Genomic DNA, 15,277 nt, shown 5'->3' with positions numbered 1-15,277 from the left:
CTTGAAAAGAAAAACAATCTGGACAACTAATAGAAATCATGGCAAAAATGCATCATCTGTACATGGAGAACATTGCACCACATTCCATACACTGTCTTTGTGTCTGTCTGTGTGTGTCTGCGTGTTCACAACAGTGAGATGAAAAAAAATGCAACATCAGTAGTTAGGCGAGTTGTGAACCGAACCCCCAACACTGTATAGAGATAAAATCATTTATTTTGATGCTGCGCTGTCTGTCAGACGAACCTTCAAAGTTTTGTGTTGCAAATAATATACAGTCGCTTTCTGAGCAATGCTGGAACCAACTCCTCTCCCTGAATCCTGACCTTGTCTCCCTTTGTGCTCTGCTTGACAGGCATCCAGTTTAGAATGGCGCAACAAAGAGAACCAGGACACAGGCTTTAGGTTTCTCTTCAGCCTGTTCAAGAAGTACTACCTTCCACACCTATTCCCCTCCTTCACCAAGCTTACAAATCTCTACAAGCCTTTATTAGGTAAGCTGACACTGTGTATAGTATCTACTTCTATGCACTGTTGTTTTTTCTGTTTACAACAAAGAATGATGTGTGGTGTTTGTTGTTGTGACTCCAAAACATAATTATATAACTGAAAAACAGAAAGGTATATAACAAGTGGGCAGTATAGATAAATAGCATGCCACTTGTTCATTTCCAGAGGTGTATCAATATTACTATATTAATATAATATATACTATTTTGCTTGTTTTGTATCAGAGACTTTATGGTTGAGTGAGCAAAATTGTACGCAGCTAGAAACTGGAAAAACCTTCACAGCCTGGTGTTTAATCTCTTCTTTTTTTCTTGCTCTTCTCCTATTGTCCTTCTTTCCTTTTCTTTACCCTCCCTTTGTCAACATCGTTCACTCTTCATCCCGCTATATTGCTCAATTAGACCTCCCCCACCACAGACCAAAACCCTTGTATGTGCCAGTGACGCGAAACAATGAGAGCACCTTCTGCACCAGGGACCAGTACCTGGCACCCCGTGTGGCCTTCATCTCCTGGCTGGTCACCTTCTTCCTGGAGAAGAAGTATGTCAGCAGTGCTGCTGCGGCGCAGAGCGCCAAGAACGGCACCGAAGTCCTTCCCAAACTCATCCAGGTGAGCATGAGAGTACCACACCACTCTGTTGATTTAGCATGCTGTCACTGAGGGTGGAGGATGGGTAGGCTATTATGAAGGGGGCGTTGCAGCAGAACCTCTGAGCTGTATCTGTATGAAGACTCCCCAGAGTCACAGTAATCATGGCAAGGGGAAGAGGGGAATTAAATGCAAAATTAGCATTATTATTATTATTGCTGATGGAGGTGAGAATCATTTTACAGTAATGGCCAGTACAGTGGCTCCTTCCCCATAGAAAGGACCATAAATCACGTCTTAAGAATGTCTAGTCAATGAGACTCTAGGGCCCAATTATTTAACTGTGCCGAGGCAGCCCTGCAGCATATTTCACTGTGTCTATGTGGTGTCCAGACTGTCACTGCAGGCAGTAGCAGCCAGGAGAAGGAGAAGGATAAGACATCAGATGGGGATACGAACGGGCCAGCGGGTGAGCCGGAGAAGAGCCACTCCAACAGCAGCACGCTGTCAGATCGACGGCACAGCGACTCCAGTTTGTGTAGCATTGAGGAGGAGCACCGCTATGTCTATGACATGGTGCATGCCATCCTGCTGTCCACCAGAGACAATGTGAATTTTGTCAACGAGGTCTTCCACCAGGTACAGTGGGTTCACCAAGCAATATGTCTTTGTTTGATCTGGTAAAAACAAATTGCACTGCAGGTATTGTGTAGTTTTTGTTTCGAAGGTGACTCATGTGATATCGTGTACTATGTTGCCCTCTGCTGGTCGTTTGTTAGCATGACTTAAAGATGCCTCCTATGACCAGGCTGCCTTTATAAAACCATTCACATGCCTATGTTCTCTCTCTCTTTAGGCCTTCCTGCTGCCATCTTGCGAGGCATCAGCAACCAGGAAGGTGATCAAAGTGTACAGGAAGTGGATCCTGCAGGACAAGCCAGACTTTATGACAGAGCCTGAGAAAACCACCCAGGAAGATGAGGTTGATGACCGCTCTGAACAAATACTCAGCACAGAGATTAACAGCATCCACGTACAGGTAAAACCTCACATACAGACAGCCAATTAAAGTCCATGTTAGTTTAGCATACATAGATACAACTCTTGTAATTGGTTATTATACAGTCAAAGGGTCGCTAAGATTATTATTTTTTAAGAATACATAAAAGCAGAGTTTGTATGTAAAAAAAGAATTATGCATACAATATGTAAGCGGACATCTCTGGTAAACCATGGGATTAATTAACTGATCAGCGAACATTATTAACGATCTCAAAAGAACACAATTTAGTTGCTCCAATTTCAGCTAATTTGCTAATTTTGCTCTTGGCAGTTGGGATTATATTGTGAATATTGTTGCTTTTACAAGTTTTTTTATGCAAGTCTTTGGTCATAAAGATTCTTAGGTCAAGTATCAAGCCTCTTTTTGGAATAATTATTGTGACATTTGCTGTGCATCAGGTTAGAAATAGGCATTTTGCAATGTGGTGAATGGTAGTAAATGTATTTTGTTTTTTTACATTGATTATTTCTAATATAGACATTTCTGTTTAATACAATTATTTTACTTTCATATATCCAAGAATGTATTAATAAGATCACTTACTTTAAAACAGTGTACTCAGCTGCCTTGCCTACTGTTTCCTGTATCTGTTGTTATCTTGATGGACAAGTAGCTAATTAAACTCCTTGCTTTGATAAGAAGGAAGCTGCATATAATTTGCTCTGTTTAATAGCACAAGCGTTTCAGCGGCAACATTCTATTTAATAAATTCACCAATGGGCGTTGCTATAAAACAAGTATCATCTAGTGCGAATAAAGGGATAAAAGAGGCTAATTTCCATCCAGGGAAAGCCAAGAAGAGGACTCTGATAATGCAGCTATTTGGCCACCAGAGGCTGAGTGTGTAGTCACAGAAGTTAAATAATCAAACTTTTGAAAAGATATTTGCCTGATTTTCTTACTTTATGCATTTGCCCAATTTGGGAAGACTAGTTCAAGCTCTCATGCGTAACTGCAAGCACACAGCTTGGATGACAGCTGTGACAGTGTAGCAAAATGCATCGCAGATAACAGACTAGTTGTAATGAAAGTATGTAAGGCAAATGTAGTGAAGAAAACTAGTAAAATTACTAATTACTGTTTTGTAAAGGAACAGGAAAAGTTACCACTTGCACTCATTACTATCCACCCCTGTCTGAACTGGCGTCATAAGCTGCATCAACCACACTATGGAGATTTCAAAACAGCATAGATAAACAAGTCATGACCACAGCATGTTAACAGACATGCAAGCTCGATAGTGTCTTTATTAATATCTTGACTGGCCCGTCTTTTCTTCTCCCAGGCGGTAGAGAGTCACGGTCACAGACGTTCGTCCAGCTGGGGGAGGACTTACTCGTTCAGCAGCGCCATCAGTCGGGGCTTTCTCACAGAGGGGCAGAACAGGGATGTCAAGGCTGGTATCCAGCCCACACTACAGGTCTGTCTTTATAGGCTATAGTGTTTTTTGAGGCCGGAGATCACAACATTTCATGATAAGACTCCTACCTACTTTGTCTCGCCGTTTGCTCAACCCGACTTTGTCTTCATGCACCTGTCGCTGTAGGTGTTCCTGACCAACTCATCCAACGTTTTCCTGCTGGAGCCATGCCAAGATGTAGCTAAACTTCTGGATAACCAGGTTGAGGTGTGCAAGGGTGTTCTGAGCATCTACCGGCACATGATCATGGAGCACACGATGAATACACAGACATGGTCAGTGAGATATTCAGATACATATAGAACAGATATTCCTTTGTGATCCTTGCAGCCGATTCTTACCAGGGCGCGACATTTTTCGGATTTACTCTCTTGTGTTCTGCAGGGAGCAAATGCTGCAGGTACTACTGAGGATCACAGAGGCAGTGATGAAGAGGCCACAGGAAAACCAAAGAAAAGACAACTTCGCTGAAAGCTTAGCATCTATACTTTTTAGGGTATGTCTGTGGGTGCTCAGTTTTACATTAACTTGTATGCATGGTTTTATATCTTTAAAAATAAGGGCGTGAGTGTTTATGTCATCATACCAGCTCTCAGCAGTCTGTCACTATAGTACAGTAGAACATTAAATGTACATCATTCTGAGCATTTTTCTGAACAAGTAGCCACCATGATTTGTTGCTCGGGCACTTTCATGTTCTGGGTGTGTGTCTCTTGGATGGATTGATTGTTGACAAAAAGCCAAAGAGACACTATAACAAATTAGGTGCTTTAGCATAAGAATTCTGCTGTCACATCTTATCAGGGGCTTGAAATCCGAGCTACAGCCCTGTCCATCAATGCTAATTCATCGTTCCCTGTCTCGTCTCATATTCAGACCATCATTGTGGCGTGGGTGCGAGCCAACCTGTGCGTATTTATCTCCCGGGAGCTATGGGACGAGCTGCTGGCAGTGCTGTCCTCTCTTACCTGCTGGGAGGAGCTGGTGATAGAGTGGGCCAGCATCATGGACTCGCTGACGGCTGTGCTGGCACGCTCCGTTTACGGCCTGGACATGGCCAACCTGCCTCTGGACAAACTCAGCGAACAGAAGGAGAAGAAGCAGAGAGGACGTGGTGAGGGGGAGAAACGGGAATAGGGGTGGCTACAATTTGGGTGAAAAAGTTTTGAAATTGACTTTTGGGAAGATCAGTCTGTTTACTTAAGAGTTTCAGACATTTGACTTTATGATGGTTAGTTGTGTTCATTTCTTTCACTTTGATATGAAAAAGTCCTTTCTGTTGTTCAGGGACTCATTGTTTTCAAACAATTGAAAAAACAACTTGAAAAAGTCAAATCTTTTTCATTTACAGTTGGACGAAATAACAATTGGGAAGCGTTTTAATATTTAAGTCAACATACACTTAATTTATCCTCACTCGGCTCCAATCTTTGTGTAAAACATTTTATAATAAATAAATTATTTGTACATTTTAATATCTTGTTCATTGTTGATTGACGGGTCAGTCATCAACATTTTAACAATTTGATAAAATTGTTAAAATGTTGGTTAAAATAGTTCAATCTGCCATGAAAAGATTTCTTTCTCTTTTAATTCATGTTGTTGTACCGTGAATACCTTTTATGTAAAACTGCCATCCATCAGTGTGCCCTGCTGCCTAAAAGAGTGTCTTTTGCATGCCAGTAGAGCTATGAAATTGATTATTTGAAGATTGAAAATGTACACTGACACCTCAGTATTGGCACTAATAAGTGTTGTTCTCTGCATGGCAGGTGTGATCCATGACTCTCAGAAGGCGGCAGCGGCGGCGGCAGTGGCACGTTCCTTCTCACTGAGTTGGAGGAACCAAGGGGAGCAGGGCGGACAAGTAGTTCAGGAGCCCATGAGGATACGCTCCGCCACAACGTCGGGAGCTCCTGCTGTAGAGAAAGCCCGTAACAACGTCCGACAGAAGGCCTCCGGTAAGTACTTGTAATGTTAGTGATGACGTTATTGTTGTATTGGAGCTATACAACTATACAATCAAAGCAACAAAGCTTTTAGAAGACCCTACGTATGTATCTAGGATTCTTTATCCATACTGTATACATCCTGTGGCTTTATGTGGGGCTAACAACACAGTGCTGATAAGCTTCCGGAGCACAGCGTCAGACCACAGGGTTTATCAGACGTATTGACTACGGGTAAAAGCCTTCAGACAGGTCCATGTGTACGCTAGCCCAGGTGTCGTTGAAAGGCCCAACGACGAGGACAAAGAGGCAAGCAGGTGGCCCTCATTGTTCCCCCTCACATGTCACTAGCCAATGTCAACATGTTTCTATGTCAGCTCGATTGCAGGCATACAGCAATCTGCCCGGTCCCCTCACCCCCCCCCCAACCTCTCTCTCCAGCACCGACAACATGTCAAAGGCCAGCTTTGGACACTCATTGTCATTGTCCTCATTTCAGACACCACAAACACCCCTTATCTGATGGGAGTGTGGCAGGCTAATTAGAAGTTGAGCTGAAAGGCAGTAGAACAGTAACTAGCTGCGGTGCCTGTCTTGCTTGTCTTCGTTTTGTCTAGACAGAATCTTAATGTGGAGGATAAAAGACAGAGACGATGCCTTTTACTTCCCTGGCCTTCCGCCTCCCCAATTACCGCCGACGTCCTAAAATGACGAGCTTGTTGAGCTAGAGAAGCAGATGTATTTGTGCCGTAGTCTCAGAAGGTGTGTGTGCGTGTCTTTTGTTTGTGTGTACGGACGCATCTGTTATGCGTCTCATGTGCTTGTTTATCCACCTATTCAGTTAGTCTGTTTATTTCTATCTCCGTGCAAGCAGAGATGGACATTAAACGCTACCGCTTCAAATTCCCTTCCCTTTCTTTGCCCTAATTGGATTTCTCCCACATTGATCTTCAAAGGCCCGACAGCCCTCCTCCCCACTCCTCAAGAGTGGGCCCACACATCAATTGCACAGCAGTTTTTGATAGTTTCATTAAGAGTGTAATTAATGCTTATTAATATGCATAAATGGGAAGCAGTCGTGGGCTGAAGCAGAGACGATGTATCTCTCTTACTGAAAGGCATAATTAAAGTGTGCTGAAAAGAGAATAGAACCATCATCTTCCATTGCTCTCTTTTAGATTAGGCCTGAAGTGCTATTCACACACACTGGCAATGCCTCAGCATTGACAACTGTCCAAACTTGACTGTATTTCTGCATGCAAATACAAACTAATGTTGTTCAGAGATATTGGTCTTGAAAATGTAATTATTATTGTTCCCATTAAAAAAGAACAGTTCTCTGCAAAATCCATTATTGATAGTTTTTTCTGTTACCTGAAGTGCTTTTTATTAATCTAGATTGTTCTGGGGTGAGTCGACAGTGTCTGTCGTCTCTCCGATAGAATAGAACCAGGTGGCACTCGTCTTGTGGAGCTCAAAGCGCCCAACAGATTTGAAAAATGCAATCGCTTTGTGAGCAATCTCAGAGAGGAACTATTTTTCTTCTACCAAACTACAGCCACCTACCGTATCACAGCACAGACGTAAGCGTGCATCTTTACTCAATACTGCTCTCTTACAGCACCAGTTACCTGGTTCGTTTAATGTCTGAGTTAAAACTTTAAAAAAAATCCCCTTTTTTGTTCTGAAAAAGAACTGAATTCAGTATTAATTCATCTCATGTGTGATTCTATAGGGACTAGTATGTTTCTTAAACCAATACCACACACACACCACAGCATTTACAACCTCAATGAATCTGCTATGCCAGTCCTAGTCTAGGAAACCGCAGTATTACACAGCATGTGTATCTTAGCACGGGGTTTTTGTTTGATTACAACGACAAAAAGAATGTGACACTTTTAAGTTATGTCAGATTTAGCAGAGTAGTATTACTCAGTGTCAAGAAGTAGTTCAAATTAAAATGTTAGATTTAATTTAAGATGGGTTTGGTGATCTTAAGTATGCTTGATTTTAGAAATGTACCGACTGAAATGCCAGCCATGTGTCAAGTCACTAAATCTGTAAGAATGTCGGCAACACTAAAGTTTCTTCAGGCCTTCCTCCAAAGCGACTCCACCAAAATGATCAACATGAACATAAACAACAAACATGGCTTTTGTTATTTCTCACAGTTGTCAAGCAAACAGCATTTGGATGCACCATGAGTGCAGCGCGGGGCCGCCAGCCTTATCTTTGTTCTTTTCTTCTTTTTTTCAGAGCACTTGAATAATTGATTGCTCCAGGAATGTAATAATCATTTTTACATACAAAACAAAACAAATATGTTTTTAAAACAGGTTACCAACCAATCTTTAACGTTTTTTTTCTATCTGATTTTATCTTATTTTGTTTTATTTTGGTGCTTTAGTCCAAATGTTATTTCCAATTCATTCTCAGAGCCACAGTTGTCATGCTTTCTGGAATTTCTTTCTCTTAATTTCTTAAATCCATTTCAGCCAACACTTAACTTACCAAACTCAGTATTTACTCTGCTTTCCCGATGAGGGATGTTTTTTTATTTATTGAAGCGCTCTCTACTTGTTATGCCATAATTGAATTATGTCTCTTTCCCTTTTACCTCTTTTCTGTTTCCACTGTCTTTTCTCCTCTTCCTCTTCTTTCTTTTTCCCTGATGGAAGCAAAGCGAAGCCAGTCCATCAGCAACTGTGTTCATCTATACGAGGCTTTGCCCAATGCTAAAAGCGTTCCTATGCTGCTCCACACTGTGAGCTCTTTCTTGCCTGGTATCTCTTCTGGTAACTCTGCTTGCTCTCACAGACTCTCAGGTAAAGTGTGTACTGGGAGCTGCATGCGTTAGTGTGTTTGTGACCTCCGCCTCGCCTTCCCATCCATCTGTCACTATCTGTTACGTACTGTCTGTCAGTGCTGTGTTGTGACGGTATCTGGAGCAGAGAGGTTTATGTTTTTACAGAACCTTAAAAATGTCTTGTACTTACTTATTGAAAACAAAATCTTGAAGGCAGCACTACAATGTGTATTAATACAGTCTAAAACAAGAGTATGTCTGCGTCACCTCTGCATGTGTGCATGTCCTCACGTCTCCAATGTTCTGATGTCTCAACTCCCTAAAGACCACGAATGTGATATCTCTGCGTGTTAACATTTGAATGTGTGCGCTCTTGTTTTTTTGTTTCTTGTGGCTTGGCTTCATTGTTTTGCGTTTTCTTCTCTCCCGTCTGTCAGATGTGGAGGAGTGTCAGCTGTCAGAATGTGGGGGCGAGGAGGAGCTGGGAAGCGGGGAAAGTCCTCTGCCACGTAGCAGCAGCACCTCTGACATCACCCAGCAACTCTGTGACACTTTACCAGGTATATGCGAACACAAACCCGATTCTGATTCCTTTCATGTTTCACCTGATCACAAAATATGACACCCTTGGCCTCACATCATTAGAAATAGATTTAATTGAACTCCACTCTATGAAGGGAAAACATATACATATAGATTCATATTGTATTATTGTGCATTTTAAAAATATGGTGAAATGGGACATGAGCTGTGTTTACATCAAATTAGACATGTGATATCTGCATCTCTTTCTTAGGATGACTAATAATAACGTTAAGACCTCTAGATATAGAATCCTGGACAAAAGCACAGACGGGAAAGCTCCACCCCTGCTACAACTTTGATATTTTTTAAACATTTAGGCAGGAACAGGAATAGATATATCTTGCTGTTTCATGTAGTACATGAATTCAAAATTCAAAATATCCCATCCTTACCCAAGACATTTTCTCACATTGTCTTGAGAATCAAGTCGGGACACACGTTGCTTTTGTTATTCTGCGTATTCCCAAGAATACAACTTTTATTTTGACATGAAATAACAATAAAATCAGCTTTCAGGAGCAGTCGACACAGTATCAGTCAAAACAAAACTGCTCTCTTACAGCCGGGAGAAAACAATGCAAGATCTGCGGACTGTGTTACTGCAGTCTGAGAATTGTCTAGTTGTGTAGCTTTGCCTTTTGTCTCAACAAACATGCAAAAAAAAAAATGCAAATCTGAAAATTAAATATATTCATGACCCAAAGGTCATTAAAATAATTGTTTCCTGTCACGAGTCTTGCACCACTATTAACTTGTTTTCGTCTGGGAACTGATCCATTTGTATTTATTAATGTTGTATTACTCTATTTGACAGGGACAAAGCTCATTGATCAACTGAAAAGATGTATTGTGAATGAGCCAGCTAATTTTCTAAGCTAATATATATATTTATATTTATATTTTGTTGCACTTCAGCCCAGAAGAGAGAGTACTCCCCCACTTCCTGTGGCTCTGATAGCAGGACATCTGAGGGGAGGATAGAGAGCAGTGACCCACCAGTGGTGAGAAGAATCATCTTGCACTATAGTATTATTTCAAAATAATGAAACTCAATTTTTCCTTTCAAGCATCTCTTCTTTAATATTTGTCTTTGTATTCCTAGATCCACATCCGGCGGAGCAGCAGTCCAACTGAAACCGAGTGCAATGCTGAGGGACACACAAACTACCCAAGACCCAAGCTCAGAGAGAAAAGTTAGAGATTACTCCACACATGTTTTCTTTGACATGATAAGCACTGTCATTTCTGTGTAGCTCTGTTTTAATTCACATGTTCGGCATGAAGAATTAAATTCATGAAGAATTGAATTCAAAAGTAATCAGTAAGCTCAAACAGAAGTATTGAAACTCTTTGCATGGATTAATAGCTTCGTCCTTACACACCCAGTACCTTTAATCTCCTACTTCTCACCTAGGTGAGAGTATAAGCAGCGAGACATCCAACGGGTACCTCAATGAGGCTGAGGTTACCTGGCAGGCCTTTGATGAGGAAGCTGACACTCAGTCCACGCAGTCAGCCCACATGGACGTGACTACCGACCCCCAGAGCCAAGGGAGTCTGTTGCTCAGCCACAACGAGGCTCTAGCAGGTACTGAAACGGATATTATAAACTCACACAATCTGTACTAGCACCAAGATGGGCACAGGCTGGCCCAGAGTTTAAAATAGGACTACTGTGCTGTGATCAGGGGTGGAATATTCAGCACAGTAAGAAAAACTAAGTTGAAAGAGTTCAGCTGTTCGTTGGCTTCATCTGAGGTGTGTCCCATCTAGCCAGGGTTTTGGTGCCTTCAATTACCTCACCCCTGATGGATTAGTCATAGCCAGATAGAGTGACCCGGTATGTCAACGTGAGCAGCTTTTCTTATCCACTGGGCCGTTGCAAAAAGGCTGAGAACCCTTGTGCTTCGGTACCTCTCTGGCTAAGCCGTTTCATCTTTTAAAGCTGACGACATTATGTGTACAATATGGAATTGTGCGAAGGGAAAGTGACCTGTGGTCGACATTGTTACAGTCGTTTGTGGCAGTTATTTATTTATTTTCGTTGGAAAATAAACATGATCATTCTGCTTCAACGCTTCAGCTTTTAGTTTACCCACCTCCCTGATTGTGCCCCTCCCATCCTTGCACGTGAATTTTTGTCTGTGTTGTCCGACATCGTGATCATCATGAAGTTGTCACTCTTCCTTTGTCCTTGTGCGGCCATCCTCAAACCCAATTTTATCCCTCCCCCTTTGTCGTTTTTAGGTCCCGAGTGTGCCCTCCCTCCCCACTCTGCACCCCCGTCCTACCACCACTACCACTACCCCCCGAACCCGCCCGCCTCACCGGCCCTACTGGTGCACACAGAGTGCCCGCGGGACTGCCCCCTGGACGACACCATGCATCAGTCTGTCTTACACATGCCACACCACTTGGGTACTGCTCCCTAGCTGCTACTCATCATATAGACTGAAGAGTCCTCAATTACCACTGACTCTACATGCTCTATATTTTCACACCTTACCTTGATTTCTTTTGTTCCATTACACTATTCATGTTTTTTGTTGGTTTGTTGCCGTTCAATTCCCTAATTAAATGCATAAAATCTCCTCCCATTATTTTTTGGACCTCCTTACATTTGGCTCAAACAGCATAACAATCTTTCATGTAATAATCACTTCAGATCTGTTTAACACACAAATAATTTTCGGTTTCTTATCCTGGCCTTCACTCCCCATCATTCTTCTGATGCCCACTAGGTGGCACTGTCTTCCCAAGATTCAGCCTGTTCATTTGGATGGTGCATGTGACTAATGCCGGCTTCCCAAAAGTGTTTTAGTGCTTTGATCAGTTTCCGTTGGCAGAGAATTGAGTGCTTTGATGCATTTATAGGGAAAAGGCCCAGACGGTTTTGGTAAACAACTGCTCAAACAGTGACGGAATCGCTTTATTTGTCTTTCAGGCCCTAAATTTAAAATGATTTTATAAAAGGTGTTCTGCATTTGTTGACTGAATCCCATACCCTTTATAAAAATACAATTTAATTCGTTCTGTATTAGGTACCGACAGCTACAAATTAAATGTGTTGGCAAATACTTGATTCTCTAACCCAAACCACCCCATACTCTCTCTCTCTCTCTCTCTCTCTCTCCGACCATGCAGACAGTAGTGAGTGTCTGGCTGATGATGTCAGCATTATTGCGGGCGGGACCTTGACTGGTTGGCATGCTGATTCGGCCTTCGTCCTGTGGAGGAGGATTTTGGGTATCCTGGGAGATGTCAACAACATCCGCTGTCCAAAAATCCATGCTAAGGTCTTCTCCTGTCTTTATGAGCTCTGGCACAAGCTGGCCAAGGTAAGGTGGAGAGGCAAAAAACTTTATCTCGAATGCAATAAATATATACCCATCTTGATAGTCGGCCTTGAAATGAAAGTGCGCAATGACTATAAAAGGACTGATTGAATTGAAGGACTTTTTGCAGATTGGAGGTGTTCTGAGGATTTAATTATGTTAATGGAATAGAGTTTGTTTATTTTAGTTAAGTAAATGGATATGGCTTTTTAATATATTATTCATACCTTATTTTGTACTTTCTCACACAACGATTATTCACGATGGATATGTTTATTGACCAAAAGTGAACATTTGCTTCCAGATCCGGGACAATCTCGGGATCAGTGTGGACAACCTGTCTTCTCCCCCCCAGCCTGCCTTCATCCCTCCTCTTCGAATGCTGGCCTCCTGGCTCTTTAGGGTATGAATATTATATAGGCACAGCAGGCAACATCCAGAAGACAACAATCACAAGAATGAAATACTTTATGGCTTAAAATTAAAAGTGGACAAATAATAATCGCCGGACCGCTGTCCGAGTCCAGACGCCGATGCCGTTGTATCGGGACCTGGACCTAAAACTGATAGATAATAAAGAAATACTACATTTAAACTACATTTAAATCACACCATGTGATGCTACTCAGCCAATCGAATGTGTCTATTCCGATAATCCTCCCGTCTTAAAGGAAATTCACACACGAGAGAAAGACGGGCCGACAAAACCGAGTGGTCAGAGAATTACATGAGTCAGAAGTTATGCTTTGCCCCCGATGCTTTGGAAGCAATTTACAGCAGGAACAACAAGTCATATAAATGATCTGTATGTTTAACTTTTGCAGCAACAGACTTTGTAACACACACACACACAGACAAGAAGAAAGTGCAGTACTGTTTCAGCAAAAGCATCAAAACAAGAATGTTTCATACTAAAGTCAAAGTGATTGCAGGTGACAGGTGTAATAGATGTTAAACATGTCCAAGTCCTCACCTCCTCATAATGATGGTGACCTCCTCTCCCTCCTCTACAGGCCACCATGCTGCCGCCTGAGTACAAGGCTGGCAAGCTGCAGGCCTACAAGCTGATCTCTGAGATGATGACCAGGCATCAGGACTTGCTTCCCAACAGTGATTTCCTGGTGCACCTCTACCACATTATGCACAAAGGCATCACCAGCAATGACCAGGTACAGCCAGCAGGGGGCACCGAATGTATGGCTGCCAGTTGTGCTTCTGTTCACCGTTAGATGGCGCACCAGTCAAACTCATGTCATGTACATGCATTGACCCTGTTTCAGTGCTAAGAAATATGGTTCAAAGATGCCAATTTGCCGTCTACTTTTTGTGTGACTCAGTGATTCCTGTTAGTTCCTAATGTAATGTGTCCAGTGGCAGTTCTTTTATTTAGGATAGACTGCCACTGAGTGAGGACAGGAGTCGATGTAGGTGCACTGCAATTTAAGATTGTTCAGGCTCTGTTTCAGCCGGTGATTTGAAAACAGCGTGCCAACCAGTGGTGATGACGGCTACCTCTGTGCTTTGGCATCCTCCGCCTCCTTTAGCCACACCCTTCCTTGTATTTAAATCTGCCCTAGCTGCGCTCCTTCCAGCCGAAGCTGAGTTGAGATGAATGGAGTCTCCAAAAACAAAGAATGGGGATAAAAGTGTGTGTGGGTGGTGGTTTTGATGCTAGTGTGTGTTGGTGTGTGCATATATGCCCTCCTGGCTGGGTTTCTATTGCGCCTTGGCAGTGCGACAAGCTTATTAGAATGTTTTCCATGTCGTTAAATAATGTTTTGAGCCCCTGCCGCGTATACGTGATTAATTAAGGATTGACGTCTGTCGCGCTCCGTTAGACTGACATGTCGGCCAGGGGCCCAGAGTAGGCTGGCCTGCCTGCCGCCTGCGTGTGTGTGTGTTTGTGTGTGTGTGCAAGTGTGTGAAGGAGCGGGAGGGGAGCCTGGGGAACGTAGTGTAGAGTAGAGCAATGAGGGGGGCACATTGAGGGAAGAGGCAACATTCTCCAGCTTTTGTTGTGGCTCTGTATAATGCGTCGGGGGGGCCAGAGCCAGGCTGGCCACTGAAGCATGCTCAAATTGGCCGGAGAAAAGAGTCCTCACGCCACACAATAGAGGACAGCCGCACGCCTGCTTAACATAAGAAAGTGGCTCTTACGCTCCCCCTCCTCCTTCCTCTCTGCCTTCACCCACAACCCCCACCCATAAAAAGGAAAAAACATGTACTTTTCCAAATCTATCATACATGTATATTTTCATGCACACATTTTTTAATTAGCTTACACAATTAAAGTAGCATCAGTACAGGCTGGTATGCAAATAATCTAATATGATGATGTGCATTTAGTAAATTAAATCAATTGTATGTGTTTTTTATTCATTTATTGTTACATACAGTAAATACTAAACATTTGTCTCTTTAAAATACTCAGTTTTCATGGCTGTTTTCATGAGACAAACTTTTAATCAAGTCATAAAATATACCTTAACAGCCATGTATTATAAACAACGGGGGGTTTTCCAGTGTAAATCCTCAACATTAAATTCAACTAAGCTGAGAGAAAAATGACAGTTCCCTTGTAGAGATTCCCCTTCAGTCAGTGCCAAGGTCAGGGCTTTTGTCCTGGTTGTCATCCTCTGGTCACTGGTCACACAAAGGCATGACCGTAGCACAATAGCAGTAATCCAGCTAATAGGTCCACTGTCTGGACTGCAATACTACAGCATATTTTGTGTAGAGTGGTGCACACAAATAAAGCTTTGCACCTACAGTGTTTATGAATGAAAACGTATCAACACCAGTTAATCTTGCGGACTAAAATGTAATGTCCTAGGTACAAGTGGACAGATGGTTTTCTTGACCAAGACAAGCGCCTCGTCAACAAAAAAAAAAAGGTTTCGTATGATTAACATAAAGCCTCATTTTAAAGTGGCAGTTGACCCCTAGGACAGAAACCTGGCTGTTGATTAAACCCCTTACCTCATAGTTATGCAGCTGGGTTACAACTCTGTTTAACA

The 15,277-nt window shown here is 42.4% G+C and overlaps 1 protein-coding gene across 5 annotated transcripts in view; it reads left to right on the top strand.

The window, feature by feature from the left end:
* The window catches only part of ralgapa2 (Ral GTPase activating protein catalytic subunit alpha 2), an 85,920-nt gene that overhangs the window by 24,079 nt on the left and 46,564 nt on the right, over positions 1 to 15,277 (top strand). For 3 of the 5 annotated variants that reach the window (XM_068580794.1, XM_068580797.1, XM_068580795.1), the window contains exons 8-25: positions 356 to 494; positions 912 to 1,120; positions 1,493 to 1,738; positions 1,956 to 2,138; positions 3,448 to 3,582; positions 3,709 to 3,857; positions 3,967 to 4,078; positions 4,459 to 4,696; positions 5,355 to 5,543; positions 8,213 to 8,359; positions 8,778 to 8,900; positions 9,841 to 9,926; positions 10,028 to 10,118; positions 10,340 to 10,513; positions 11,173 to 11,343; positions 12,070 to 12,263; positions 12,565 to 12,663; positions 13,274 to 13,429. In XM_068580794.1, the coding sequence (XP_068436895.1) occupies positions 356 to 494; positions 912 to 1,120; positions 1,493 to 1,738; positions 1,956 to 2,138; positions 3,448 to 3,582; positions 3,709 to 3,857; positions 3,967 to 4,078; positions 4,459 to 4,696; positions 5,355 to 5,543; positions 8,213 to 8,359; positions 8,778 to 8,900; positions 9,841 to 9,926; positions 10,028 to 10,118; positions 10,340 to 10,513; positions 11,173 to 11,343; positions 12,070 to 12,263; positions 12,565 to 12,663; positions 13,274 to 13,429 (2,841 nt within the window). The remainder of the gene's footprint in view (positions 1 to 355; positions 495 to 911; positions 1,121 to 1,492; positions 1,739 to 1,955; positions 2,139 to 3,447; positions 3,583 to 3,708; positions 3,858 to 3,966; positions 4,079 to 4,458; positions 4,697 to 5,354; positions 5,544 to 8,212; positions 8,360 to 8,777; positions 8,901 to 9,840; positions 9,927 to 10,027; positions 10,119 to 10,339; positions 10,514 to 11,172; positions 11,344 to 12,069; positions 12,264 to 12,564; positions 12,664 to 13,273; positions 13,430 to 15,277) is intronic. The other 2 variants (XM_068580796.1, XM_068580798.1) reach the window with 2 other exon arrangements.

Source organism: Clinocottus analis, unplaced genomic scaffold (genome assembly GCF_023055335.1).
Source record: "Clinocottus analis isolate CAN_PGR_092001 unplaced genomic scaffold, fCliAna1.0.p SCAF_17, whole genome shotgun sequence".
NCBI classification, from domain to species: domain Eukaryota; kingdom Metazoa; phylum Chordata; class Actinopteri; order Perciformes; family Cottidae; genus Clinocottus; species Clinocottus analis.
This window is presented reverse-complemented; position numbering and strand designations above follow the sequence as displayed.